Genomic DNA, 25,095 nt, shown 5'->3' with positions numbered 1-25,095 from the left:
GGCCAGCAGCAGGAGGGACAGCCCAAGGAAGAGAGAAGATTTTCCATTCTGGGTGCCCTGAAAAAAGTAAACATAATGTGCTTCCCTCCTCTTCACCATGCTCTGAGCTCAAATCACAGAGGGTAAGGGAAACTCACCTGGCTCATCTTCTCTCTCTAGGAGGCTGTGGAATCCTTGTCTGATCCATCAGAAGGGCTCACCGCCATCTCTCCTGGGCTTTCTTCGCACAGAGGTTCAGCTAGTTCACGTGCAACTGGGGCAGAGCAAGTGCTGTCAGCTGTACTTGGTCCAGCAGCTGTCCCACTCAAAGCAGCACTAGCTGTCCCAGCAGGAGGATCTCCCTTTATCTTGCTGGCAGATGTCTCCTGATGTAGTGCCAGATCAGCCACTATCCTCTCTGTGCCCCTGTGGATGATCTGATGAGCAGCATAGATGTGTTTTCTTTGGGACTGCCTCACTGTGCATAAAAAGAGGTAAGGCTTTTACTTGGAAATGTACAGCAAAGTGTTCTCCGTAGGGGAGAAGGGAGGGATAGCTTTTAGCCTTCCTGCAGCTGTGGGAAAGCCTATCTCAGGAAAAAAAATCATGCCCTTCTAACTTTGGCTGAAAGCGTTCTACTGCCACCTAATAGCAGCAACCAACTTTGCATTTCACTTTGAAGACTAGCCCCCACAGCGGGAAGCACAGCCAAAGTGTTTTCCTTTCCAGCTTAGGGCATAACTGCCCAGGATATGTGATCAGGCTTTAAAATAACTTCTCCTTCAGTGTCTGTTAATTGCAGCAGGCCTCTGGAAGACTGGAGCTGAAATCTGCGCTCTCCTGTGTTACGATTTTGCCTGCACTGAGAAACTCTTACTGCGTTCAAAGTAAGACTTAGAGACAGTATAGACACATTAAGTCACCTACCTTATCATCTCCCTTTTGCTACTGCAGGATTGTTCTTTACTGTGTTTTACAGTTTTCATCCAATCATCTCATTTGTATATATTTCCAGCCCACCTCTTGGGAAATAATTACCCAAGCCAAGGCATTCACCCTACAATTCTGTTCATTGCTCTTCACTATTCTTTGTTCCCTCTTTCTCTCTCTAGACTTAAGATCCTGGTAAACTATCATGGGGATTTAAATACTGTGTGCTTGTAAGGAGGTGTGGGGAATGTTGCAGGAACGAGCTGTGGCTCTCATCGTGTCACCTCCCTGCAAAAGTCCAAGACTTCCTTGTTGCTTTGGTCTGTTTATGTTGTAAGACTGAGCTGTACTTTAACTGTGAATCTGAACCACTGGTGTCTTGCATGCTGTCACACAGTTCTGCATACTGTCACTGACTCAGTCGCTCAAGGTTACTAACCCATCCTGTTTATGTTTATCCATCTACCCCGGTCCATTTTGTCAACAATGAATCCAACTGGATCTCACTTGCATTTGAAAAGCTGACCTTCACCAGCCAGCTCTCAATTCCCAGGAGAGCTTTCTCTACCCAAGGCATTTTGGCTTCAATCGTGTGTGCATGAACTGCATCAACTATACTGGGAATACTCTCCTGGTATTGCTGCAGTCCCTTCCTCCATCCACAGTGAATTCCATCTAAAAGAAAGTGGGCTCAAATTGGTGATTGTCCTTTTAAAAGCAAGTTTTTTCATATCAGCACATTGACTTCTACTTCCAATGAGGGAGGGTTCAGACGTGAGGCACAGAGGGGTTTCAGGATGAGCCAGTATTGGATAATCCCTGCTTTTATGCACAGGAATGCGACAAAAAGAGGAGGAAAAAAATGAGAAGAAAAGACTAGGTAATGGCAAAATAGAGATGTTTAAGGGGAAGCTAAGTGTAGGCAAAGACTGAACTTGCAGGCCCTCAAATCTTTGTTCTACAAATGGATTTGCTCCTCTGGCAGGCCAGCCAACTGTGCTCTCAGATCACTTCCTGCTCGTTTCAAGGAAGGTGTATGCTCAAGCATGTGCCGGGTTGCTAAAACACAGTTTCGTAATGAATAATCTGGCTCACTATAGGTATCACTGTGCAGGAGGTTTACGGCAGGGTATGTTCATCAGAGCGTACATCTGGTAGAATTCATCTGTCTCTTAAGTGTATGGAGTCCCCTCCACCCCATGCAGCAACAGCAGAAGAGAGTATGAGCCAGGTCTCTTCCTGACATTTGATGTCTGCTGTCACAAGAGTATCATGGCAAATTTCACCTGATCACGTTTGAAGGAGCTCTTGTACTTTATCACCTATTGCTCTAGCTCTTCCACCAGCATCCAATTTAATTTTTGTCTGGGTCTAGCTCTGCTTTCCAGGCAAACCCACTGCAGCTATCACAGATTTTGAAGATTTTTTTCCTCTGTTGCTTGGGAGTGCTTCTGAGGTGCTTTGTTCATTAGCTGCTGTTGCATTTAAGCCCAGTACATATTTTCTTCCTTGATGGTCCCTCTGTATGTCCAGAATCCTAGGCCATCTCCAGGTCTTCTCTTTCTGGTCTCCTTTCTGAGACAGGCTAACCTGTGTGTGTTAGTGCCTGAGCTGCAGGCTTCATTGACTAAAATTACATCACCTGCTTTGGTAGGCTTGCAGAAGCAGGGCGAAGGAGAAGGGAGCCAATTTAAGCTTACGCAGAATTGCCAGCTGCTGAATAGATACTGTTATTGTGACAAATACAAAAACTAGGAAGAAGAAAGTTTGCACAATTCAGAGACCACAAAATGTGTTTGTAGGGTTTGGGTTTTCATTCACAAAGCAACAAAAAAAGCAATGAAGTAAGTGCCTTTGTTCTCAAGTCAGAGAAGTACACTGCGGCAAGGACCACTTCAGACTCTATTGTGATGCAATCGCTTTTCTTAGGTTATATCCACTTTCTATGGGTGACTGGTTTAGTCACGGTCTTCTGAGCATGCTGGTCAGTGGAAACATCCCAGTTAAGAACAGCCATTTATTCATGATAATCAATGTAATACACAGGTTTCCAGCGCCTTCCCCTCTGTATTTTGACAGATACTATTCCATTTTGGCTAAACAGAAGCATCCTTTACAACTGCAAGATTATCTACTTAAAACATGATGCCACTACAGCCAACCCTAAAACCTTATCTTTGCTTCTAGCTCTCAACCAATTGGGGGGGGGGGGGGGAAGAGGGAAAGCATAGGAAAGCATACAATCTTCCTTCTACATATGGCATATATTTAAGTAATCTGCCTGTTAAAGACTTCTACAGTTTTTAGAAATTGCCATATAATAGACAATTCACAGCCATGCTACTTAAAGACTTTTCCCAGTTTGTTTTTGAAGATGCAATGGGCTGCTTCTTTTTATGTAGTTTAATTGTTGCAGATACACCAAATTTACGTCAGGTCTGAATTCAGGCCACCATTTTAAAAGACTAAAGCTCATGAGAAATGGGTGAAAAAGGGTCAGAGGGCTTAACTTTCTACCTGCAGTGTGCAAAAGAGGAATCTCAGAGAACTGAGACAACTCTTGGCACTGCATCTTTCCTTTCAGTGAGCTAGAGTGAGGATGGTGAACCAGTTCACAAAGAGAATAAAGTTACTGGACTCCTTACCTTTTTCTCTGATAGACATTTTCTGAGCTTCTGGAATCAGGAAATCATAAACCAGCTCTGCTACAATCTCTTCTGACTGTAGGCGAGTTCGGCTACAGAACAGATGCAGAGTGGCATTAGTATTTTAATTTTCTTTCCAGATCACCTTTGCAAACACAAGACTCCCTTGTAAATATTCTGTTTTCAAGGGAGTGTATTGTCATGGCAGTAATTGTCAGCTGGGTCTCTCTTTATCCTACTAATAGATGACAGTGTGACTATTCCCTTTTGCACTGCACTGCCAATGCGTTCAATACTGCATTGGAAAGCAATATTTCCAGGGAGATCACTCCAGACTCCTTATCCTCAAAGGTATTTAGGAGCCCAGTTCTCACTGATGACAGAGTTAGACACACAGATACCTCTGAGGATTTGTGTCTTTGTCAATTTAGTCTTTGGCCCATTGCTAAGTTTGCTAAATTCTTCCCTTTTGTGACTTTGCATTTGGCTGGTCCCCATGCTCTTTTCCATGCCAGTGTTTGGTGGGTTCCCAGTTGGCCCAGGGGCTGCATGCATTATCTACGCTTCATTCTCCCCAAGGATTTCAACATTCTGGTTGTATTCATCTAGTTACAAAATACACAGCTGCTGTACCATAGGAGAGTCACTGTGTCATTGGAATTTTTATGGCTTAATTCCAAAAAAAGAGCATAGAAACTGAACTGGAGGTTTGGCAAGTCCTAAAAAGTATTCACTGCTGATGCCCCAGCCAAACACAAGGCTGTGGTGTTCTCAACAACTTACTCTACTCAAAGTGCCTTGTCAGGCAGCCATCAATATGACTGACCCCCATGGAAACTGGCAGTTTCTTAAAGAACAGCCACCCCAGAATGAAAGGCTGCTGTATAGCTGTATCTTTTAGCATCTCTTTCAAATAGAATTTCTGTAGTAGTGTAAATAAATGAAAAGACCAGTATGAATGGGTATTGCTTTAGGCAGTTCCCAGATTCACTTAAAGCTCAGTCACAGCATCACATTGGCATGGAGAAGTCTAAAAAGGGTGATTCACAGATCCCACAAGTGATTTGCAAAGGGAACCTGGCACATGCTGTATAGAAATAAGGCTCTGATGGATTTATATGTGTGTACCAGGTAGTAACAGTGTGGTTCCCATACAGCAGTCATATATTAATGAAGCGATCATGAACAGTATTGCTCTGCCCTTCCCATGTCTTAGATTATACACATAACCACAGATGCAGATGGTCAGGCAGGTTCTAAACTGCTGTAAACAGCCTCTAATGTGCCATTTAATAACGTACCGACTTTCCATTTCATAAGCAATGTCATTGATTTCTACAGCCATTCTCTGAATCTCTTCCCTGGCTTGTTCTTCAGCTGTGTTCTCCATGCTACTCAGGATAATGTCTTCCAAGTAGGAGTCAATAGTGCTCTGGTGCACTTTCACCACCTGGAACAAAACACCAAGATGTTGTTCCTCTGCCTATTGCTGTGCCAGGAGCATGGTGAAAGCACATTTCCAAAGAAGCAAGAACAACAGATTTTCACCGGACTCTTAATTTCAGGCAGGCCAGCCTGAGATTTGGTTTCAGAAGTGCTTTCTGGGAAGAATAACTTGTGTAAAAACGTATTTTCTAATAATTCTTTCTGAGAACTAATTGAACAGAAACAAGTGCAGGAAAGAACTAGTGGTGGAAGAAAAACTTATCTGCGGATCCGACTGTGAATGCAATGGCAGTTGCTTCCTCAGTTCTCACGGTCCCCTGAGCAACAACTGCCAAATAATGATCATCAGTATTGACTTCAGTAAATTAATCAGCTTTCATTCAAGCAAATCCTGAAGGAAAATGTTCCATCAAGCCAGTCAAAGTAACATGAATAAAACCAAGATAAAATTATTGGTTTCCTTATAATGGTTTTAGAGCAGAGATTCTAGAAATGGGTGTTTTCCTTCTTCTAGTCTGAAGGGCACAAGCTTATGGCACTTTGACCCTCCTTGCTTCCCACTCAGAGATGCAGAAAAGATAAGAGGAGAAGCTAAAATTAAAAGAAAAATAAACATGATGCCAGACTCTCTTGGTATTAACCTCCTCCCACAAAGTTTGAAAATTATTGGTTTAGTCAATTAGGCTCCCACTCATTCCTTTCAACTGGGAGAAATATGCTTCATGCAGTCAGGAGCTAAGGAATAGGAATAGGACTATAGAATAGTTACGGAATATGGTAATTCAGGATTTTTGTTTCTGGATTTCAAGGTTATGTTATCATTACTTCAAAATAATTTTTGTACCTCTTGTTATTTGCAGTCCACTTTTGGGGGGCAAAATCTTTCCAAAACCTTGCTTAAAGGTATCCTTCCTGGGAAAGCACCTAATATTTCTGCTGGACAGACCAAGTGCTCACAAAACATTATTCCTAAAGATGATCTAGGTACATCTGTTCTCCATAGGTGTTTGTTGTGGAAATTTAGAAACCTACATCCATTCATGATATGCCTAACAGGACTGTCTGTAGGGGTATTCAGATCATCCTTCATTTAATGGGCATGACTCTTTTACGAAGGAATCACCCTCTCTTCACTAAGCCTTCCCCCTCAATTTTAAAACTAGCCATCACCAAAGTCAGAGCCGAAGCACCTCCCTTCCATCTGGACCTTCCCACAAGGAGGCAGTTCCTACAAACCGCCCACAGTCCCACCAGTATCTCTCTCTTGCCTGTTTGAAAATCTCGTCTTCTTCCTGACGCCGCCTCTCTTCCAGCTGACGACGTCCACTCTCCTCTGCTTCCCGCATCCGCCTCTGCCTCTCAGCCAGCATGACAAAAGCGTGGATCTTCCGTTCTTCTTGCAGCCTCACCAGCTCTTTGGACAGGAAATCAAATATGTTTGCCAGTGCCCTTCCTTCTTCCCTGGCCAAGTGGTTTTCCACTGATGACAGCTTTTAAAAAAAAATGCAAAGAATTGTGTTACAAACCCCAGGAATGTTGTTCAAAGTCTCAGGACTACCACAGGCATGTGAAACAGCTCTGCAACATCCACTCAGACCAGCCATGGGACAACCCTAGGAGTTTTGCATTCTTCTTGTTTTACATGCACTGGCCTGGATTCTGCATAATGTAATGTTCCTGCATATAGGCTCTGATGGCACAGAGAGGCTAAAAGATGGCAAAACTAGTCAGGGCAGCAACAGTCCCGATACTGTCACACTTGGACAAGTAGCCCCTGCACTTGGGTGGGTGGGAGGAGATAAAGCACTAGACGCGCTGTATTCCAGGTGTTATGAACCGCTTTTGTGGCTGTGAGTATAATCAGAATAGTTGCTGAGGCCATCCGCTTGTTAGTGGGGAACGCTCCACTGCCCAGACCAAGAAAGGGGAGGTATAAAAGTGACAATGAAATTACTTCAGCTCCATACCCTCCATCTTTCTCTGCTAAGCTTAGCTAGACCAGAACAGAAGAATAGGATCAAAAGTTGCAAATGAAGCTTCTTTCTAGCATTTGGAAAGTAAACCCTCAATCTTTATGAGTAGGAAGCTTGAGTAAAGATGTAGGAAACTGCAGTTGTGAGTACAGCCACATTTCTATCTTCTAAGGATACAAAATGTTTGTTACAGTTCAAAGCCACCTCAGTGAAATGGTACGTCTTTGGCTGGACATTCATGATGCGACCAAAGTGATTCAACTTGCTGAGATAATACAGCAACCATGAGTCCCTAGAGTTTTAGGTATTAAGTTACTACCTAGAACTGTACAAGTTACTAACTGCTAACAAATTCGACTCAACAGTAATTATAATGAGTTTGCAGAAGTGCAAACGAGACCTCCAAATTCCAGGTAATGGAAAAGCAGAAAGTCTGTGACAGAGCTGAGACTAGATTCCAGGTGTTCAGCGTTACTGTGCCATTCACTCCTTGTTCCAAGCACATCATGTTTTATGGGTTGGGTATGTGTGACTGCACTTTGGAAGGGACAAGATCTATGGTAAGTTCATTATCTCCAGTACGGACTATGAAGCCACAGTCCTTGGCAGTAGGGAATGTCTGGAACTGGCTGGGATGCTGTGTTTCTGTTGGAATAAACAGGCAATAACAGAGTAGACCTGAATGTAAAACTCAAAAGGGAGCTGAAATATCCCAGACAAGTAGTAATAAATCAGCTTTCTTATACTGCTGTGCCATTTGCTTGTGCAGTGTTTCAAAGAAAGTGGGATTGTCAGTGTTGCACACATCTAGAAGTGGCAGTGCTTAGGAGGACGGCAATGCAGTAACTGCACCACCACACAGGGAGGGATAACATGGAACTAACGTGCTGCTTCCTCTTTATTGCTCCAGGTGCCTTGTCTAAAACTGGTGTGAAATGGAGGAAAACAATCCAGGAATACTCTTGTCTTAGACTTTTGTTACATACAAGGTTGGGAATTTTCAACCTCTCATCTTTGACCATTTTATCTGGAGTTTCTGTCCTCCTTATGCAGGAAGCATTTCTTGAAAAATGCCTCTTTTTATACTGGAAAGGTCAAAAACCTGTGACCACCAAAAACTATAGAACTGTGAGTCATCAGTGACTTTCTAAAATAGCCACACACATAGAAAACTAACTAACTCCTGCACATGCATTCCAGAGAGTTTTAAAGTTCAAAATGTTTGAAGACCTGAGCCTTGGACCATGTGCCTTCAGAGACATAGTAAAAAAAAATGCAAGAGTAAAGGAGGTAGATACCAGCAGAGGGGGATAGTGGCTCTCCAAAAGGAAATTCTGAGATCAGAGGTCAGCATCTTTACCATTTGCTCTCTCTCCTTCTCTGTGAATGTCATTATGGTGTCTGAACTGCTCTCTCCTTTGTTCTCACCTGGTCTTCCAGAAGAGAAGGAGCATTTCAAGTTCCTAATGCCTAAGGCTTTTATTTTTCTCTTAATTCCGCAGTAGAAAAATTCTGTATTCCTGCATTCCACACCTGGGCTCCCTGTGTATGAGGGAGCATCTGGAAATGATAAACAGTAAAACACAGTCACCCGGTTCAATTTTTACTGAGATCTGAGGGGAAATTTTGTTGCTGCCCACCCAGCAGGAAGCAGTGGTCTGGCTTCATCTCCACCAGGCCAGCTGGCCAGCGGATGCTGTTATCATAATCAGGAACCTGCAGAATTGCCTCACAGCTGGTCACTGAAAAAACAGGAGAGTAGTAAAAACCTGCAGGAATGTGGGAGATACTGTGTATCTGAGATGCAGTGAAGTCTGGACAAAATGTCTTTATGATCCATTTCAGACCAGCATCTGCCATTTGATTCACTTTGCTCTGGATGGTTGTGGCCCTGCAAGGAAATAGGATGGGAATTTGCATCCCCAGCTCTCACTAGATCCTTGGCAGAGGATGGAGCCCAAAATTTCTCTGCTCTCCATAACAGTGTCAAGTACAACAATGTGACACCATTGCTAAGGTCCTAGAAGTCTTGAGCCCAGCAAGATTTACGAAGTAAGTCCTCTTTGGCTTCTTTTGTGATGTTTTATGCCTGAGGAGGAGCCTGAGAGGGTGCCAAGCTAGAAAAAGAACAGAGAAATGACAGAGCAGTAACCCACATTCAGTAAAACATCTGACAGATGTGAGTGACAAGCATGTATTGTGATGCCAGGTCACAGCACCAGTCAAATGGATTGAAATGTGGGAAAACTGAGGTTCGTCTGACAGTGCAGTTTGTTCAAAGCCCTGCAAATATAAATAAGTGCTCTGTCTGCAAACAAAGCAAGTGCAGCCTGGGTAGCAGCTGTGGTCAGGGCGCCTCAGTGTGTTTCTGAGATTCCCCAGAGCCCCCACAACAGTGAGAAAGCAATTTTAGCCCCTCAGGCATTCAATGCTTGGCCTGTGCTAGGAGAGCATTTTTGTTCCTTGGGGTGCTTTCTGTGCTGTGGATAATAGAAAACATAAATTAAATGCAAGAGTGTTGGTGGTACTGCAAGCACAGAGTGCCCAGTCAGAACAGTGTTCCCATCTATACAGGCAAACCTTGTGCATTTGCAAGTCATGCTGTTGCTGTAGAGCCAGTGTCATTTGCTCCTCTGCCTTCAAAAGCAGCTGTCCATCCTCCTGGAGTGCATGAGTGGTGCGCAGCTCTTGGATCAGTTCCAGCCGCTTCTCCTTCCCTTCAAACATCTTTAAAATAAAGTTAAACAACCCAGCATATTAAGTGGAGAATATAGATCATGTTTTAGATCTATCTAGAATATAGATCGTTAAAAAAACTGTGTTTTGCCGGCAGAGCACACCCTTTTCCTCCAAGGTGCAAGGTCAGCTGTTTCCAAGACCTAGTTCTCTGTAACAAATTTGTGGCTGCATTTAGGCAAACACTACAGCTGTCAGGTAAATCTTGCCTAAAGCCTCCTGCATAGAAGATGAAAGTTGAGACCTTCTGCTGTGGAGTATAGATGATCCCTTGCTACTTTATTATAAAATATTTTTTTCTTTTTTTATTCTGTTTGGCTTCACCCAGAACTTTAACCACTGGAATGCGGAACACCAACACCAATGTCAAGTGAAAAGGGCAATAGCCTTCTGGGAATCCTGTTATATCAGCCTCAATGTCAAAGCTTCCCAGTGTGAGCATTGCCCCTTTTCCTCAGTCCAGGGTTAGATGTCTCCTGTTTCAACATCTACTGTTCTCTGACCTTCGTTTTGCAGGAGTCCAGCAACAGCTCAAAGCAATAAATTGGTGGGGACATTGTTGAAACTGCTGCTGTCCCTGTTATGGGATTATGTGGCCCAGCCCTTCCCTGACACTGTCTTATTTTCAATCCCCCTCTCTTCCAACAGAACTTCCAACAGCAACAAAGGATCACTCAACCCTGCTCACATCATTCTCCGAGTCATATATTTCCAGTAGCAGCTGGAAGGAGATTCCTAAAATGATGGGACATTTCATCATGTGAAAGTCAACAGTCCTGCAATGGCATCAAACATCCTTCTCATAGATCACCACAGAACTGGAGAAGACTTGGGAAGTCTATATTCCACCTCAAGCCACTTTCACAGTATTGCATTGTTTGCTAAAGCTCAGGTCAGGGTCCCACATGGGAACACTTCACAAACATTAAATAATTAGTTCAAGAGAGAACATCAATTATATTCTCAGCAGGCATGAAAACAAACCTTCTGGACTGGTCTGATCAAAAGTGATAGACTTGCTTAATATAAAGCCCACGAGGCATGGCTACTCAATTTCTACCTAGACCCACTTCTGCTCCACTGAAAGCAGAATGATGGGTCCTGCATTTGCTGGATCAGTTGCTCCTCATCTAAGGTTCAGCTCACCATCACGGGAAACGATGGTATGAAATACAAGCTGCCCTGCTGGGACGTGGGAGGTTTCTTGTGCCTGGGATCTTGGCATAATCAAGGCAAAACGTACTCATGGTCCAGATCTAGTCTACAATTTGCCATTTGAGTAATTCTGCTATGAAGCATCTAATTAAACAGCTGAGTGTAGGGGATGGCAGGAACAGGGAGACACTCACAGACATTTGTAGGAACCTAGAAGTTCCTGTAAGAAATTTGGGCTGGAGAGCAAAGACTTCAGCCTTGAAGGACTCCAGATAACGTACAGGAGGACATGCTGCAGAAGCCTCGTTACCCTTGATTACTGCTGTGGAAGAAAGATTGCAAACATACTTTCAATCATTCCCACCATCATTCTGAAGAGAGACATAAACAAAGAGATACAAAATACCATGTTCTGAATAGCCCTGCCTCGGAGCAACTTCTGCAGACAGATCACTGCCAGTTCTGTTTCCTCTTCCTCCTGCCAAAACACAACAAATACCCACACAATAATTAATTATTTCTTTGGAGATGGAGATTTCTATAGATTAGCCATCTAACTATCAAAAAGTCTAGCTCATATCCAGCTTTTTCTCAGTTGTTTCTGAACACTATTCTTCTAATTTCTAGGGAAAGGAAGGTGAGTCAGAATAATACCTACTTCCATGTTTTACAAGAGATGGGGGAGAAAGGCTGTATAATTAGATTCTATTTGAGATTTTAGAGGGTCTTTAGAGACAAGTACCTAATGATAAGGAGATGTTGATGGAGAAAATTACTATATGCATTAGACGTACTATTTGTAGCTTGACTGAATCTGAGTTTGCAAAATGAGCATCAGCTACATTAATTTAACAGGTCAAGACACTAAGGGGAAAGAATTATTATTGAAGGAGGTGCAAGAGAGCTGTTAACCATAAATAAAGGGATTAAATTAAAAGGGTACATATACAATTTTTCTTTTGATACTTATTCCAGTGGTGACCTTTATCAGAGTAACTCAGTAAATTTAAGACTCAGAAAGTGATGGTTTGGAAGTGTAATTAATTACAGTATATTGTGATTTGTCTCTTTGAGAACTTTGCTGGCCTAGCATTGTGTGACTGATACCAACTTGGAAGAATGATGGAGCATAGTGGGAACGGGAACATGACCATAGGAGGGAAAAAAAAAAAAGGCTTATTTTAAATAGAGGAAGCACAGCTGGCAACAGTTTTTCTTGCTGAGGGGTATTCTAGTCTGGAGTTGTCAGTAGCAGAAGGAAAAAGCCCATTGGGTGCCTGGGAAAGATAAAAAGAAATTTAAAAATTGCAAGGAAGCTTTTTTAATAAAAAGCCTACAAGGTCTGCATTGAAATGTGGTATTTTAGAAGTGCCGGAAAAGCAGGGAAGAGTGTGGGATGAGAGAAGTGGTGTGGGCTTGAATTTTAGTATCTGTTTTTTCTTAGGTGTTGAAGATTAAGTTTTCCAAACGCAAAAGGAAGCATTCCTGGCTTTCCACACTGCCACCTAGGAGGAGCAAAGCAGAACTAGCCAAAGGACTGCCTTATGATTTGGTATGTTCTTTTTCTCTGGAAAGAAGGGATGAATTTCCAGTCCAGTTAGAGAGCTAAACTGTACCACATCACCTGGCTACAGTGTAAAAGCCCTTCAGGACAGAGTTTTGGAAATGGAGATGGCACATATACTGGACAGGTAAGCCCAACTGCTTCGTTTGATTTAAGCTAAGATTTGGTTTAAATTTTTGTGAGATGCATTTTTCTGTACTTATGTTGTTCAGTGCTGCAAATGATGCCTTAGCAAGGGTAATCATCAACTTCTCCATCTGCCTGTTACAGACCAGCAAGAAAGAATAAGGGGAGATGGAAAGTCTATCATGCCCTGCAGGGGGAAAAAAAAAAGGAATTAAGGATATAGAAGGATCTAGGAGCAGGCTGAAAACTAGAGAGGGCTGGGAGAAAGTGATAAACCAGTGAAGGAATTCAGAGGTGCTCTGTGAGCTTGTTGTGGCTAGTAAGTGCATAAGAAATGACTGGGGGAGAGGAGTTGAGGAGGCCTGCAGTAGTGCCTCCATTCTCTCCACTTTCTGTCATATCCCTTGTGGTCCATGTCACCCGCCTGTCACTCTGGCACACTTTCCTTTTGAGATCCTCAACTCCAGTGGGAAGAGGCTGGTGCACTTACTTAGCAGTTGGTACTCGCATGTGTGTATGGCAGGAAGAGAAGCATTAACAACAGAGAAGAGCCTTGCTTTCAGTGCTCCTCGCAGCCATCTGCTAGAAGAAACCTTACTTGGATTCTGCAAGGCAGGAGATGTTAGTGCTGCTCTTCAGTGGCTGAAGTGGCCTGATTTTACACATGAAGCTTCACTGGAGAGCTCCACTCTTTTATGTGTTCACACATAAAGATACTTGAAAATAAACCAAATGTTGACAGAATTCATTTAGGTGGAATTCTATTGTATTGGAACTCTTTAAAAAAACCTATAATCTGTAAACACACTCAAGAATGACTACAACTGGGGGATAAATCTTTCTGATTTCTTTCCATGTTACCTGGAAGTACTTAAAAATCTGCTAAACCGGTAAATCTAAATAGTGTAAATCTACCACTGCAATACAATATCTAATACCTAGGAGTTAGTAAAGCTGTGGAAAGCTCTTCCGAAGGAGATATTCTTCTTTCAGTCATCTTAAAATAGACTGTGTAAAACATAGGACATCATACCACACAAAGGAAGACAGCATGGATGATCTAATAAGACTTTCTCTCTCTCATTTTCAAGGTTGTGTGACTCTCTTAAATTCACAAGTTTAAATGGTAATTGTGTCTGATTCTTACTACATCATGAAAATGGTGTTAATAAGCAGACAAAGCAATCCACTGGGGCAACCATCTCTTAAGTACGTTACTTGAAGAAAGGAAAAGAAGTTGCAGCTCCCCTAAAAAGTTGTTTTTTCCTGCAACATATCACATCCCCCACGACACATCATTACAGCTATTTCAATCTCTGCAGAAGAATAATCTTCTGTGAACTGGAGCATGCTCATCAAAGACTGCACCCTGCATGATGACAAGAGCTTCACTCCAGCAAATTAATGAAGTGCATGCTCAGTGCTAAGCACCCAAAGTCTCACTGACTTCAATGGGACTAAACCTAATTGGTCCGCTGGATTACGATAGTGTTGTCAGATCAGAAGGTTGGAAGACACTGAATAATAATAATAATAATAATAATAATAATAATAATAATATGATTCTGCCTTTTTGTTCCCCAAGAACAAAGGAATAACATGTCTACTAATTTATGTCTTTATAAAATAAAGTTTAGTTAAGGATTTGGCCAACAGATATTGTAAAAGATTTTCAATTCTTCGGCTGTTAGTATCTTTATAGAATAGAGAGAGACTAACAGAGTCTTAAGAAATAGTGATGGCTATTTCTAACATGAATACACACAAAAAAGATAAAGCTCACTTCTTTTCTTCTCTGGGCATTCCTTTAACAAGCATGTAGGAAACAATCAGGGACCAACAGAAAAAAAAGTGCTAAAACCAGCCCACTTACAATTGATGGTTTTTCCAGGATTGGAGTGGGTGGCCGAGGAACAGGCTTTTCTACTTTTTCAAGGAAACGAAGGGGCTTCTTCGGCTCCTTGACTTTATTCTTCTTCTCCAGTAGCGCCTGGGATAGACATACAATTTAATCAGAACTGGGCTAGATAGAACACCACAGTAAGGCCAGTCCTCTAGATGCTGACTGTTGCTGATCACACTGACTACAGGGAGCTGAAAGTATTTTGCACTTTGCAGGCTTGTGGATTCTATTTCTTACTGCACATCAACTGAAAAACTGAATATGGTCAGCAGATGAGGCTATTGGTTGGTCAGAAGATACTGATGGGAAATTCAAAATCGTATGTAAGAAGAAAGCGAGTTATTTTACTATATTTACAAGTAAGTCATCAGCAATTGCATAGGGTGAGTCACCTAAAATTAATCTAAAATTGGCATGAACTTAATCTCTAATATAATACATTCTTAAGTAAAAGCATATTTCAGATTTATTTTTTTCATTTTAAAATAGGAATCTCATTGAACCAATTAAACACTGACCCATATGCAAGCAGAGGCAGTTGTGTGTGTTACTTTCCTTATGCAAAGTCAAAAACATTAATTATTTTCCTATAAGATAGAGGTAAGATCCTTTCAAAACATGAAAAATGGGTAGGAATATTACAATTTAATTACAGTTTACATATCACTACAGAATGGTTATAACTCTTTGCCTTTAACTATAGGTATAATGCTTGTTACTGCGGGTTAGAAATGTTACGCGGTCAGGAGATTTTATGAAGGGTGTCACTTGAAGAGTGTATTGTCACTGTTCTGTGGCCCTTCCTCAGTGAAATGTCTTTGTATGATACGCTGTTACTGTGCCGGGTTGAACCAAATGACCCAGGACCCCTTCCTTGCAAAATATGTTTTGAAACTCTTCTCTGCTCATCTGCAGAGAAGCTGCCCATCTGCAATTGCCCAGCAGCCCAGTGGCACCCACAGCAACTGTACGAGTGGACTAAGGGCGAAAGGGAAACTAACTTGCCTGAGAACTTCCTTCTACCAAGAAAATCCACAAGCCCATCAAGAGTGGGTTTTACCTTGCTTGCAGCTGTTTGGTGGCAGATACCAAACCTTGTCAGCCAAAAAAGGCTAGGAGTGGAAATGCCACCACGGCCTCAACTCTTTCAAGACATTTTCAAACTGCGTAGAGAGCCAAAGTCCTGCCAACTTCCCATCGCAAACTACTTAGAACAAGATATTCAGATAATCATTTCCAACTGCATGGCAACGCTTGCCTGCTGTAGGACATCACACTTCAGCTCGCAAAGAAAAGGGAAGAGAGTATGTACAGTTAAAGCTCCTTCACAATTATAATCCTGCTACTGTATGGGTTGGATCTGTAGCCTTTATTACTGAAAGAACAGACATATTCCAGCAAGGAAAAGTGTGCCTTTTTCTTTTCTCGCTCTCTCTCTTTCAAATGTTCAAATACAGTATTTCACTAGGGAGGGAAACCAAAGAAAAACTTAAGAAAAAAAACCCATGCTGAATTTCTCTCTCCAGTAACAGGAAATTGATGGCACTTGCACAGAATTTAATTGTGAAATTAATGAAGTTTTGAAACTCCAGTGGTCATTGTACAAAACTCTTCTTGCATATTGGATCTGATCTTTCAGGCCAGGATAATTAATTGCTCCAGAAAAGGAGAGAGATTTCTAGATGGAGGGGATAAAATGCTTTATTATTGAAAACTTCTGAAATGGACCATGTTAATAATGCAAGCATCAAAGCCTATAAACTGCTTATAAGCCACATGAAATGGTTATAGCTCAAAATTTTTGAGAGATTTTCTGAACTGTTTCTTGTATTTGATGACCTTAGAGCTCTCTGGCATGAAGATTATAACAGTGCTTGCTATGATTTATAAGGTGTTTTGCATGATGGGGGGGAATTGAAAGAAAAAAGCTGCTGTAATTGTGATTCTTTTGAAAACAATGGTTCCTATGTTTATTAGTACAATGTTGCATTCATAAGAATTTGTCTAATAAAACCTTAGCCTCCAAAAATATTTCTGGCTAACCAGAATAACAAAATACAACCAGAATAACAACTTTTAAAGACAGAAAAATCTATGAGCACTTCTGACAAGAGGGAATTCTTATTAATGTAGATTTGAGAAATACTGCAGTTCCCAGAATTGGTTTTATGTTTTCATGTCAGCACAGTCTAGTGCCTGCTTTGCTAACTTTACTAAGTCAAAAATGCTTACCATTTGCTTTCTCTAATCTGAGGTTTTAAGTTATTTTAACACTTTAATGTAAGAAAAGAAAAAGAAAATACGGTTTTTTGCATTAACCGGTTCTGCCTAACTTAACAAGTTACCATTTTTTGAAATAGGGAGACCAGGGCCCAAGAATCGCTGTAAAATACTTTCTTTAAAAAGAAAAAAATGCTAAATTTCTGAACAACATACTTCAAATGTTACTGCCTACATATCACACTCTAATTTTTCTGAGATGATAGACTACATTACTTTTTTCAAGTAGTAGGTTCAGAGTCATGACATAATCTGGTTGGATTGGACAGTGAAAGACCATGCAATTCATCTCCTTTTCATTTTCCTGGCAAATGCAGTGAACACCAAATGGCACCCATGCTTTTGGGCATACACCTTAGCTTCTTTGCTAGCTTCTGATAGAAGCAGAACTCTTGACGGGATAGTGGCTTGAGAAACATCTCTCCATTCAAAGAAATGATTCTTTAGATTCCTTCCTTACCTTCTCTGTGATCCTCTCCTTTTCACAAGACACTAGGTATATTTTATTTTCATGTACAGAACAGAGTATACAGTCATGTGTCTCTTTCTTCCTTTTTGCCCGCGAATGAAGAAGGTGAGATCATCAAGGACGGACTGACTACCTACTTTGCAACACAGCATGGCTGCTGCATCTTGGCTGATCAAGACTGACATAATAGCTCTTAGAGCTTGTCTGAGCATGAGCCAACTAACACTGTGTTGGAGATCTGTTCTTGATGAAATAACTGCTTGAACAGGTTTTCCTACGCTTTGAAGTTGGCAGAGATTTTCTCCAGAGACATTCTTGGCCCCCCTACTTCTCCACCTCCTTCCAGCAACCAGTTAAAGGAAAACAGACGTGATGAGAGTTGCACTTAATGCTGAGGCGAGAGGTTTCTTGTTCTGACAGCATCTTGATCCAGCACTTTGAAACTACCTGACACTTCACCCCTCTTGAGTCACCAGAGCATAGAGGGTCAGCCTAAAGGCACGCATTGTTCTGCAGTGGGATTTCTTCTAGCAGCTCCTCCGTTCCTCGGTGTATTCAGTTACCTAGTTGCATTTCTTTCCTATAGTAATTAACTATATCAGTATGCTATCTCCTTAATGCCTTGGATTTTCACACAAGGCTGTCTATATAATGGCTCACTTACATTCCTTAAAGCACTGTCATCTGCGCTGGCTAGGAACTAGCTTTCTTTGTCCTTTTACAGATCTGGCTTAAGATAAAGATCATTGTTTTTACTGTAAATCCTGGGTGACTCCTGTTTATGCCATGTTCTCTTGTTTTAGAGTATTATTCAAAGAATATTGAGTGTACATAATACTCCTGCAAAAGGTTTCAGGATGCTCCTCAAAAAATCTGCTTCTAAAATCACTTCTCTTTGGCTTACTTTCAAGTCTGGAAGAAGCTGTTCTTAGTCTCAGGAGGACACAGATCCTTTTTGTAGTTCTTGGATAATTGCTTGTCCCTTCTTACAAGCTTTAAGCTTAGGAAAACCCTCAATATGGCAAACCAAGAGGAACATAATGAGGAGGACTAGTCCATCTTGCCACTCGTTTGGCCAGAGAAGCAAGCCTTGGAAACTTCCTTTATTAAAATTAATTACTTCTAAGGCCAAAATCTAGCATTCCTCCTGTATTTGCCATCTCCTTCCACAGATTACCCAGGGAAAATGGGAGAAACTCATTCTAGAGCTAGATCACTGTGTACTCTCTGAATTTTCTAGTTATGCTTTATTTCTAGGATTATGGGAGAAAATGTGTAGATTAAATGTGCTAGGACAGCACTAAGAAAAGGCTTTTGAAGAGAAAACTGGTCTAGCTGCTCAGCCATACAAATAATGCAAAGCAACACAGTGCCCTTCTGAGATGATTCCTAATTGCTTGCTTTAAACCTCTTTCATACTGTGTGTGATGGAGGTTGTTGGCACAACTGAGACTGCTTATGCCAAGTGGTCAGACAGCTGTCCTCTCAAGTGCTAAATTCTGTGAACTCAAGTACTCTGCACCCTTTACTGCCCTCTTCTTAACAGCTGCTCCAGTGGCTTATGAGGTGGACCTGTCAGAGAGGCCCTGCTAAGCCAGAACATGCTGTAGCCACCAAACTTAAGAAGCAAAAGCGTCTGACGGGAGAAGTGACCGGTAACAGCACCACAGAGCTCAAGCGCTAATTAGGGCAGTAATTTCTTGTTGCTCTGAAGAGAAAGTTTGTGTAAATCTAACGGTGGCTGAGGCAGTCTGGGTGTTGCACAGTGTCAGTACTTTCTGCTTGTCTGGACCAACCAGTCTGGGGTGTACTTCCGTATATCTAAAAGCAGCAGTTAAATTTTGCATACTGGATTTATCATCTTTGCCTGCAAAGGAAAAGGTTTGTGATTTTAAAAGAATATACATTTTGCCTTCTTGTGGTGGGGAAATGAGTATTAGTTATGTTAGCCCCTCAGTTGGTATAAATTGTAGACCAAGTGTTCTACATTGATTTAAGAAAGAAAATATGCAGAATTGTCTGCTTTTGTTCTGCATTCCATCTCCCTTTGGCCACCAATTTTTCTTTGAAGAGACATTATTGTGTGAGCAGCCAGCATTAGAGCATACTTCTCCATGACTACAGTTTAGACACTCCACTGTAGTCTTTCAAACCATGAGAAGTATTTTGAACAAACAGTAATTGGAATACAGCTCTGAAAGCCTGAGCTAACGTTCTGCTGCCTATGAGAACTGTGTTATGATCCAGATTATACACAGTCACTACTTGAATTTTATGCAAAAAGCACCCAAACTCAAACCCCTTCAATACTGCTGTGCCGCCTTCTCTAAAACTGTAGTGAATCCATGTCCTTAGTTCTTGAACACTTCCTGTAGCACTCAAGATTTTCTTTGAAAATTTTCCTTCTGGGTAATAATCAGATGCAATGTTTCATCTTTTACAAGATCCAGTGGAATTTAAATTTGAGATAATTTGATTGATTTTTCAGAACAAGATTTCAATTTAAAATTCATTAGTAGAAAGTTACTGTCTGCATTGAGAGTATTATTAAATTACACTAAAACAAGAAAGCTATACACATAATTTCCAATTATGAAATATTTCTTGACTAAATAAAGCATAAGTGAAAGTTGCCAAGCTTTACAAATGAAATTCAATATTGTTCAGAGATACAGCAGCCAGCCAAGAATATGCCTGATTTTGAAAAAAGGTAACCCTCAACAGCATCACAAGAAGCGTACTTAAAAGTACATGTAATTTACAAATATTGTCATTGTAGATGCAAATGAGGCACTTTGTTCCTCAGTCATTAATTGCATATATGGACACCTCATCTGCATAAACAGTTGTGATAAATTAAGATATGCAAAACACTATTAGCATGTTCGCAAATCAGATGCTGTTAGGGAACAACAGTGATGTGCATCCACCGTTCTGATCTGATTTTATGAGTGGGGTCATTTTAATCATGCTTTGCTGCAGGTGTTTTTACAATATGTACTTAAAAATGTACATTTAAAAAAATGTACAGAATTTTTAGAATATGAATCCAAATTTGGTTTATTTATTTATTTACTTATCAGTAGTTTGACAGTGTCACCAGTAGGCTTGCCACATATGCATTATAAAAGCAAGGGAGAAATGAGAACGAGCAAACGGCAGGAGAGAATTGCTATCTGATGTAATATGTTCCAATCCAAATACCTGATCTGTAGGGAAAGAGAAGCAGCTATGCTTGTTTTCTACAGGGTTGGAGCAGAAGCACAGATGTTAGGGAGAGAGAGTACTGACAGACTGAGTTCCAGAGCAGTACTGGTCACGCCTACAACAGTCTGAATGTCTGATCCATTCTGTCCTTGAAGTTGTCTTACAGAAAAGATGAATTTAGTACAGGAAATTGGGAGAAAGCTTACACATGTGTCTTCGAGACAGCATTTCTGAGCAGTTCACATCTAAGAGGAACTGACATGCTGCTGGATGCAGCTCCATACCTGGTGAACCTGTGCCAGCTCCACCTCTAGCCTTGCTGATCTTTTAATAAATCCAGTCTTAGTGGTACTGTACTTAGGTTTTGGAGCTTTAATCTTGACCTGGGTGACAGAATCTGGGAGAGATGCTTCCAGTTCACACAGTCCTAAGAAATACAAACAGCGATTAATGGAGTGGTGGGGAGAGAAATTTGAGTTTTGTTAATATTTTAAGTAACCCATACAAACTAAGTCTTGCAAAATGCCTTACCTGCAAAGGTGTTAAGATAGAAGTTTTTTACCATATAGCGTTCAGAATGGTTGTCTGGGAAATAACCAATTCTAGACAAAGGAGCATATGTTTGTGATGCAAAGTCTGTATATTCTTTGATGATATCTCGTCTCTCCAGCTTCCCCATCACATTCTTCCTCTTAGCTATCAGTTTCCTGAGCACTGAAAAGGAAATACAAATGCAAGAAGTTTCTTCATACAAATAGTTCTAACAAAAGCCCCATCTTCAGAAATTCATGAAAGCTTTTGCTGGTTAATACAAAACATGACCTGTTTGACTAGAACAAATGCTGGCCACACATATCTATATTGTGGATGCAACCTGTTTCATCTTGAATAAAGACTGCAACCTTGTGAAAATAAAAATGGCTTGTCTGAAAACTAAGTCTCATACTACTCTCTCCCTGGTTTTCAAACTTACTCAGTGCACAGTCATGCTGAATCTTTTTTATTTTCTCTTCTTTAGCCTTCTGATGATTTTGCCGGTGTTCATCCAAGCGCTTGGCATCCAGCTCATTCTGATTCTCCTCTCGCCTCCACAGCAGCTTCTTTAAGACTTCCAGTCGAACCTCCTGCAACCTGCAAGGAAAGAAAAGGCCAGGTATGACCTACTGTACTCTGCAGTGTTCTGTGCAATGCTGTCATCATCAAATCCTACATACCAACTGACTACTTTACACATAGTTCATATTGCATATCTCTTATTTAATCTTTCATTTTAAAAAGTAAGTTTACCACTGGTGAAAAGTATTGTGGTAGCAGTCTCTTATATTAAATTTAACAAAAATATCCCTTCCCAAACTCAGGGGATTTTCATAGAAATAAAAGGCTTGTACCCTTCAGCCAATCCCCTAAACCTTCCTGTTCCTTCTCTATTCAGCCGATAATTAAAAGACATAAAGAGTATAATTGAAATCCTACTTTTCTATTTCCTGTTCTCTAAAGGCCCACTCCTTCCTCGCCATATCATCCATCATTTTCCTCCTCTTCGCGATTTGTGAGGCGCTGTCCATTGCTGGAAGAGTTGCTTCCCATGCACGTTTTTCCCGGGCACGTTCAATCATCTCCACCTCAGCTAGTCCTGCTGGTAGCCCCCGACCTTACAGGGACAAGAAGAAGTAGCTCTTTAGAAGAATGGTGAATCCAGCAAATAACCACCACCAATAAAGTATTAGAGTGCTGGATGGGCACAAGCCCATATGTTAAACACAAGCAGAGCTGACAATAGCCAGAAGTAAATACCTCTAGGGCCAGTAAAATTCTACAGTATGAGGAATGGTAGGACCTGCAGTTGCTATAGCATAGTTGACATTAACACTAGCACTTCATTCCTCTACTGCAGGCTGCAAAGGAGGAAAAACTTTTCCAAGAAGACACTTTCTGAGAATGAGCACTTTCTGTGGCATGTCCAGTGTCCATCACTATTGCGGGTGCAACACTGGGAGATGAGGATCACAGGTATATTCTGGGGCAGCAGTGTTCGTACTGTTTCTTTACTGATGTCTAACTCAGAACAGCTGAAGAACAGTAGGGAAATAGAAAAACTGCTCCTAGTTCGTATTTGTAAAACATATGACCTTTTTATATTGAATGATCTCAAAACTCTTTATGAAATGCCCAAGAGCAGCACTGTTAAGTAGGAAAATATCATACCTATTTTAGAAATAGATATAATAATGTGCCCCAAAGGAAGACAACAAAGGGCTGCCAAAGCTGGCAATAGACTTGAAACCTGACGTTGAAAAAAAAAGAACCTCCTGCTAAAGAGGTGATATGATTATTATCATTTATCTTAATTTCACAACTCACCCCAAGTGAGTGTAGCAAGTGTCAGAAGTTCAGGGACTGAGCCAGTGGGAACTACATATTCAGGGGAATAGGGATCTGTCTGGGCTTCACCATCCCTGTAATCTGTCTGTGTGCCCAAAGTTCGTAACTTGGGACCAAAGACCTTGCTGTCTCTTGTAGCTGAATGGACATAGGGCTCTGTCCTAAAAAGAGATGCAAGATGGAAGAACATTTGTCACATTCATTAAAAAAAAACAAAACAGAAACACAACACTAAGTCAAAGGTAGGATATCCAAATGTGTTTATCGCTCCCATTGATGTTAACTCCATTATCTTTAGTAAAAGCAGACTGAGGCTACACCGAGTCCTCTGAAACCTCCCTCCTTAGGTAAACAATCCAAAAATCTTTTGGTTTCAGCTCTCACAAGTTATTACATGTAAGTCTTCCCTATGTATCCATTCTAAAGCATTGCTTTTAATGGGCACAAAAAGCAACTAATGGTTGAGTGTAAAATGAAGTAGGACTGCTTCAATTTAGCTTACATGTTTACCTTTCCAACAATTCCAGAACAAACATTCAATTCTGATGTAAGCACGTGCAACTTCCATTGACTCTACTAGGAACTGAATCTTCTTATGTACCCTCAAAATTTGATCCCCACTGAAAACCACATTAAACTACTTCATGGATGCTCTACACCACTGCACAGTATTGCAACTATCACAGAGATTGTAATAAAATATCAGAAGATTTTCCAACAATATTGCTGTATTGGAGAATCTTCTTTGCATCGGTATCTCTTCTAGGATTCAGAGACACTTGGCTTTCTGTTTCAGGCCTCATAATCATAACACACTTGAGGCACATGTCCTTTACCCACAAAGCACTACTTATATACTGCAAGCAAATTCTGAAACAGTCAGTCACCTGTTTCCTCAGGAATTCTTAATGGTGAACAAGCTCTTACCTCTTAACAAGTTTTTCCTGTTGGTTCATTATGAAAAATATTGGTCACCAGCTAATAGTTTCCCAATCTTTTTCTGGTGAGATGTGACCCATTACAACAGTAATGTTCCAGAACTCACTACTTACTCTGCCACTGCATAAACAACATTTAGTGGAAGCAGCTTATTAGAAGGGATGAGAGGTCTGAAAAGAGAGAATGCAGATGTAAGGCAACAACCATAAGCGTAAAAGATCATTACGGTTTAGAAAAACTGCAGTCCATGAATTTCGGTGGAGTTACACTGATTTTTGACAACTCAGGTTCTGTAGTTGCATGTTTAAGAATTGTGCCTGAATATTAAATAATTCTTTCATAGCTAAGGAGTAACAGAGAAAGTTTCACCAATACGATTGTTATTCTTCTGTCAAAGCAGAAAGTGGAATTGCAAAACAAGTCAATAATTAAAAGAAGTTAGTTTTGAGTGTGCTCACAACATTATGTGTATGTTTCACTAATTAGTTTACTTTTTTCACTTTGAGCTTCTGAGAGTTTTTTTTTTTAATAACTTCTTGAAATCCTGACATGAATTCCTACAATCAGCTGGTAAGGTAATCTGTTTTGGACTTACCTAATTTGATTGTTTCCTTTTTTGCAGTATTTTATGAAGTATCTGGAAAGTGATATGGGCTCAACAACATACTAATAATTCCTTCTTAGGCATTCTTATAGTTTGCATATTATTGTTCACTATGAATTTCCCTTAGCGTTTGAGAGACTTTAAAGCTTAATTTCAAATTGCAGAAGATAACATCATCTTTGTCCTCTTTTTGTTGTTGTTAAAGGAGCCAAAAAGAACTTCAAGTTATTAAACTTGGCAATTTTTTTATATTTAAAGTGGACATATTGGCCAATAGCTGCTGACTATAACAGTGAATGTAATTCAAAGTATATGTGACTAAGTTGAGAATGATTATATGCTAGCTGTTGGTTCAGATCTTGAGTCCATTGCTGACCTGCAGTGTCATTCTGGAAGGAGCAGAGCAGTCCTGCAGTAGAGGACATTGATGAAAATTTAATCAAGGATTCCTTTTGCTCCCTTTCTCCTCCTGGCAGAAACTGGGAGTTAAAAGGTTCCTTTTCAAGAAGCCACCTTTGCAGGAGTCTGGAGAACCACAATGGTTTTGTGAGCATTTTCTTCCTTTGTGTAGGAGGATCTACAGCCCAAAGCTTTCTACAAATAATTATTAAGTACAGAATGCCTGGTACATTTGCTTATATGGTAACTCACTCATTACCAGAAAATCCTGGCATAGTGTGAATTTAAAAAGACTTTGTGATTTAAGATTTGGTTACTATTTAGATTTTCCATAACAGTGATCAAAGAACTGACAGAA

The 25,095-nt window shown here is 40.8% G+C and overlaps 1 protein-coding gene across 1 annotated transcript in view; it reads right to left on the bottom strand.

Moving 5' to 3' along the window:
• Window positions 1–25,095, bottom strand: part of CFAP91 (cilia and flagella associated protein 91) — a 31,283-nt gene continuing 6,188 nt past the window's right edge. Inside the window, exons 5-18 of the mRNA XM_050911158.1 lie at window positions 23,848–23,904; window positions 22,775–22,956; window positions 21,887–22,064; window positions 21,387–21,544; window positions 20,945–21,127; window positions 20,698–20,840; window positions 14,428–14,544; window positions 11,271–11,342; window positions 9,554–9,700; window positions 6,269–6,490; window positions 4,856–5,004; window positions 3,555–3,646; window positions 138–457; window positions 1–57 (exon numbers count right to left, since the gene is read on the bottom strand). Of these exons, the coding sequence (XP_050767115.1) occupies window positions 156–457; window positions 3,555–3,646; window positions 4,856–5,004; window positions 6,269–6,490; window positions 9,554–9,700; window positions 11,271–11,342; window positions 14,428–14,544; window positions 20,698–20,840; window positions 20,945–21,127; window positions 21,387–21,544; window positions 21,887–22,064; window positions 22,775–22,956; window positions 23,848–23,904 (2,002 nt within the window). The 3' untranslated portion in view covers window positions 1–57; window positions 138–155. The remainder of the gene's footprint in view (window positions 58–137; window positions 458–3,554; window positions 3,647–4,855; window positions 5,005–6,268; window positions 6,491–9,553; window positions 9,701–11,270; window positions 11,343–14,427; window positions 14,545–20,697; window positions 20,841–20,944; window positions 21,128–21,386; window positions 21,545–21,886; window positions 22,065–22,774; window positions 22,957–23,847; window positions 23,905–25,095) is intronic.

The sequence above is a fragment of the Gymnogyps californianus genome, chromosome 1 (assembly GCF_018139145.2).
Source record: "Gymnogyps californianus isolate 813 chromosome 1, ASM1813914v2, whole genome shotgun sequence".
NCBI classification, from domain to species: Eukaryota; Metazoa; Chordata; class Aves; order Accipitriformes; family Cathartidae; genus Gymnogyps; species Gymnogyps californianus.
The sequence above is the reverse complement of the archived record's forward strand: the minus strand, read 5'-3'. Positions and strand labels throughout refer to the sequence as shown.